The 5,387-nt window shown below is 33.5% G+C and overlaps 1 protein-coding gene across 1 annotated transcript; it reads left to right on the forward strand.

Annotated features, from left to right (window-relative positions):
* Nucleotides 1-741: 741 nt before the first annotated feature.
* On the forward strand, nucleotides 742-4,443 carry MYOD1 (myogenic differentiation 1). The gene is made up of 3 exons (XM_063438643.1): nucleotides 742-1,510; nucleotides 2,985-3,063; nucleotides 3,937-4,443. The coding sequence occupies exons 1-3, from the start codon at nucleotides 965-967 to the stop codon at nucleotides 4,182-4,184; spliced, it is 873 nt and encodes a 290-aa protein (XP_063294713.1). The 5' UTR covers nucleotides 742-964; the 3' UTR covers nucleotides 4,185-4,443.
* The last annotated feature ends 944 nt before the right edge of the window (nucleotides 4,444-5,387 follow it).

The raw sequence follows: 5,387 nt of genomic DNA on the forward strand, positions 1-5,387 counted from the left end.
ATATATATATATATATATATATATATATATATATATATATATATATATATATATATATATATATATATATAACAATTATATTTGCCCTTGTTGGAAGGGTGAGGGTTGCTTAAACATTTTTTTTTTTTACACTAAAAAAATATAACCAGTTTAGAAAAAAAAACTATTTAAAAAACATTATGGTATTTTCAAAGATTAGGCAAAAGAAGGGGGGGAGAGAAAAACCTAACTATAGATTCATTTAAAATCCAATTTTTGCTTTAGGATTAGAAGTAACGAATTGTCCAGCTGCACACAGAGCTCTTATAACCAGAAGAAAAAGTCAGACACCAGCAGAATGTACATAAATCAAATATTTACTGTTCAATCTCCTTTTTCTGGGGAAAAAAACTGCATATCTCCACTGAGGGGAAAAAATGTGTGCTTCATGAATAAGTTGATAAATAAAGAATTAAATGAAAATAACAATGAGAAAAATAAAGCAGATCTCAGTTCCCACCACCCCAGCCTCACCACATTCACATGAGAAACTAGATGATTTGCCCATTGCAACTTTACCCAGGGGATATGATCCTTCAACTAGTCAGGGGGGAGATTTGTTACACTAGGGGACAACACCCACTCCCTTGTCTCCTGACACTGATTGGTCTGTAAAAGTGGGACAGGGCAGGGGGTGCCCCCCTCTCCACACTTCTCCTATAAGTACTGGCTGTTTTGACAAGCATCAGGTGTTCTGAGTGTTTGCAGCTCAGAGGCTTGTATCATCCCTTTACTGTATCCTCCACACTGCAGTATTTATCATTGTGGGACAAATTACTGCTTGACACATCCTGGAGCCCACATCTTGTGCATGAAGTGTAGGCTCAGCAGTTTGTGATTTTTGTGCAATTGATTTATTTTCTATTATTATTATTTTATTTTTTTTACACATTTTATTTTCTTTTATTAATTTTTTTCTGGTCCCATGGACTTACTCACTCATCCTCTCAGGGAGATGGAAATTACTGAGAACTCCCTGTGCTCCTTCTCAGCAGCAGATGACTTTTATGATGACCCCTGTTTCAATACTTCAGATATGCACTTCTTTGAGGACTTGGACACCAGGCTGGTCCATGTCAGCTTGCTCAAGCCAGATGAACACCATCACCACAACGAGGAGGAGCATGTCAGGGCCCCTAGTGGGCATCACCAAGCTGGGAGATGTCTTCTCTGGGCTTGTAAAGCCTGCAAGAGAAAGACCACCAATGCTGACCGCAGGAAGGCAGCGACCATGAGAGAAAGAAGGAGGCTGAGCAAAGTCAATGAGGCTTTTGAGACCTTGAAGAGATGTACCTCCACCAATCCCAACCAAAGACTACCCAAGGTGGAGATTCTGAGGAATGCCATTCGCTACATTGAGAGTCTCCAATCTCTGCTCAGGGATCAGGATGATAACTATTACCCTGTTCTGGAGCATTACAGTGGGGATTCTGATGCCTCCAGCCCAAGATCCAATTCTTCAGATGGCATGGTAAGTTGAGTGGGCTACTTTCAATTCACCTCAAATGGGACTGCATAGAATATCATTACCCTTCACCATTTAAACAGGCTACATTGTAAAACACATGTATTATAAACTCCCAGGGAAAGTAAAATATTTTGGGAGGGGAAACATTTGGAATAAGGAATCCAACCTCACACCAAATTTAGTTCTGAAAAACAATTCTAATGTAAAGTTGCAAAACTGGAGCAGTCTCCATAGAAACAATGCAATGCACAGTCATAACATGTCATTCTCTCTTAGAACCTCTGAAGTGACCAGTCACTAAACCTAATCCCTGTACTATTTGACAGTTTTACAAGATGCCAAGCTATTTAGTCTAGTGTCTTAAATCTGTCTGGTTCTGAAATGGTTAAAAGGTCTGTAGGGTAATTTTCTCTGCCACATGAAAAAAATGAGTCACTTTTCATTTAAACTCCTTCCTGATCCCAGGGGTTAAATTCTGCCCCAACATCCATCTCTCTTCATTCACACTCTGCATTAGGAATGAAAACCTATTCCTCACACATCCAATTAGCAGACAGAAAGGAAACCCAACTTTCATTGAAAATAAACACAGGGGAAAAGAATGCAATTAATTCAAAATAAAATAAATCTGTGTTCATAACAATCTCATTTTAATATAATAATAATAATAATATTAATTGAAAAAGAGATGATAATAAAGAGATACATTGTTTAAAATTTAAATTCATAACACAAAGCACAATAAGTTACAAAGTTATTATTTATTGAATAATAAACATTCAAAATATTTTTATATCTGATCAAATATATTTTTACACATCTCTCTGCAGTCGAAATTATTATTTTCATAAAAAAAAAACATAAATCAATTAAATAAAATATATCAATGCCGAACTTAGACATGGTAAAAACTAAATTTGTAACATAAATCACATTTTTATAATAACTCTGCATGACAGATGCCCTTTTATTTTTACCAATTTAAAAAATATTAGTTTGTTCAATAAATATATCATATAAGTGATCTATATATATATTATTTATGTCCTTACTTTAATATGAGGTGAAGTAGATGCAGGTCTAATAAAATAGATTTAATTCCTAAAAACAATATTTAATGGGGTCTATTCGCTTAACAGTGAACTGCAGTAAATTGAAAGAAAAAGGACACATTTTAAACCAAACTAGATAATTTGTGAATGAAAGTCCTCAGTTCAGCTATAGTTACAACTGGGCTGTTTATTCTAAACTTTGATATTATTAATTCACTGTTTAGTGTATAAACCCTTTTGGTCTTATCTTGGAGTTTGTTTTCTCTGTTACCTGAGATACTGATGTGACAATTCTTCTTCAGATCTTGATAAATTAATACGAAACGTTGTGATCTGTCAAAGGGTAGAGGGGCAGCACATGCTCAGCAAGTTTATTGAGAGCTTGTTAAATCAGAGAATGACCGTTTAAATTTTCTGTTTTCCAGATTGATTACTCTGCTCCCCCCTGCCACACCAGGAGAAGAAACAGTTATGACAGAGGGTACTACAATGAAACAGCAAATGGTGAGTGGATATAATTACACCTTAATATTGGCACTGACAGGCGGGGGAGGTGGGGGTGTCACTCAGAACAGTTTGTTGCATTATTGACTGTTATAAAAAAAAAAAAAAAAAAACAAGATACAAAGACACCAGTACAGAAAGAGACGTATATAAACAGACAGATGAAAAAGAGACCTTAGTAAAAAATATATCTAAGTAATTTGAGATGGGTGTCTAATAAAGGGGCATAATCATTGCAAAATTTAGATCAAATTAGTAAAAGGTTATTTATTTAACTTCGATTTACAGTGATCCGGCAGCCAAATGACAAACTTTATGCTAAAATATCTCATTTGGAAAAAACAACCTTGTTTTTTGTTTGTCAATGTTTCGTGTCATTTCTCTAAATTGCATATTTACCCCCAGATAGTCATCTCTTATATACACCATTTAGGCCTTTTATGGGTCATTTACTAAGGAGTAGATTATAAAAAAATAAAAAGTTTGTCAATTTATGTCAAAACCACAATTAAAGTTTCTTTGGAATTATTTAACTCAAACAGCTAAACTCTCATTAACTCACAGTTAATTATATATTTCCTACCTGTTTTAAGTTAATTTTGTATATATTGCGTATTAATATTGTTTTTGTATTTTATTGTACCCTATTGTATCAATGTAATGTTTTGTGAACCCAGGAAATATTTGAAAACGAGAGAAATCTCAATGTATCTTTCCTGGCAAAATATTTTTATAAATAAACACATTTTAAAAATAAATAAATTAGCTCCTAATAGTTTTTGGTTATAACACACTGGTAACGGCATCTATAATATTGGTTATTCCTTCTCAATGGAGCTGTGTTATTAACCCTTTTCTATTGCTTCTCTTTAGATACCAAACATGGGAAAAATGCTGTAATCTCTAGTTTAGACTGTCTGTCAAGCATTGTGGAGAGAATTTCAACAGAGAACCCTGCTTGCTCAACACTACCTGCAGTTGAAAGTGGATCTGAAGGCAGTCCCTGTTCTCCCCTCCAGGGGGAGACATTGAGTGATAGAGGAATCACCATACCATCTCCCAACAACACATGTACACCACTACCCCAGGACAGCAGTAATTCAATATACCAAGTGTTATAACTGGAGGTTTAAAAAAAACTACAACATTCTAAAACCCAAAGACTTAAACAAGACATTTTTTCCACTTATGAAGCTTCTTTAAGAATTCCTTCTCTCTGCAAGTGTACAACATTTCATTAGTTCTTACCAAAGCTTATTTATTAATTTGTGACAAGGTTATTTAATATGTTTCTATTGATTTTTCCTCTGTAAATAATATTAAATATGATCTTTTTTTTTTTTGAGGCTTTCAAAATATTTCCAGATTAACACAAAAGAGTCCCCCCACTAATGTAAACATTAAATTAAAAAATATATATATTTAAATTAGATTTACGTAATTAGTTTGGGGACCACTTATCCATTACCAAGGAAGCATAATTTAGAAATTAAATCATTTTAACATCTGTAATTTTTTTTTTTTTTACATCAAACGAGATGTAGAAATATCAAAACATAAATCAAAGAATCTAGAAAAACACATTTAGCCTTCCATATTTCTCAAGTCCATCCTGGGATCTTAATAATATTACAAACCAACTTAATGGTAGCAATGTGATTGACTCCGAGATACAGAATTACTAACCAGCTCAACCAAGCAGCACCTTTCAAATGACTGACATGTCTGTTATACACCAAATTATGTATTTAATTCCAGAAGTTATTCTAATTTAGAGGACAAACAGTTGCATTGGTTTTTTTTTTATTATTATTTTGTTCTATTTATAATATATATTTACTTTCTATTTTTTTTTTTTTTTTTTTTTAATTATCCGATTGTATTTGTTCCAATCCAGTTGGTCTGAAGTCTGGGCCAATTCCTTGAATTTAAAACACTATCCTGACATTCTCAGCTCCCCAGGTCCAAATTGACAATTCAGACAATTTGGAAAGTGCGTTGAAGATAAAAGAACAATGTAATATTTTTTTTCCCCTAAATTTGTCATGTAGGGTTGTGGACCAGTTTTGTATAATTTTTTTTATATATAATTGTAAATAAGATTTGCCATGCGATGCGAAAGGTCAAATATTTAATGTGGGCTTAGTTTGTTGTGCCAAATGTTAACTTTATATATTTATACTGTGTGAATGCCAAGGATGGTTTCAATAGTATTCTAAATAAAGAATCTTATTTATAAAACGGTGGATGTCTTTCATTCAGCTTCTTAAACGGAAGAGACATTTGGGGTTGAAATACGATCTTGGAACAAATATTTGTTCGCG

This window comes from Pelobates fuscus, chromosome 12 (genome assembly GCF_036172605.1).
Source record: "Pelobates fuscus isolate aPelFus1 chromosome 12, aPelFus1.pri, whole genome shotgun sequence".
Classification (NCBI taxonomy): domain Eukaryota; kingdom Metazoa; phylum Chordata; class Amphibia; order Anura; family Pelobatidae; genus Pelobates; species Pelobates fuscus.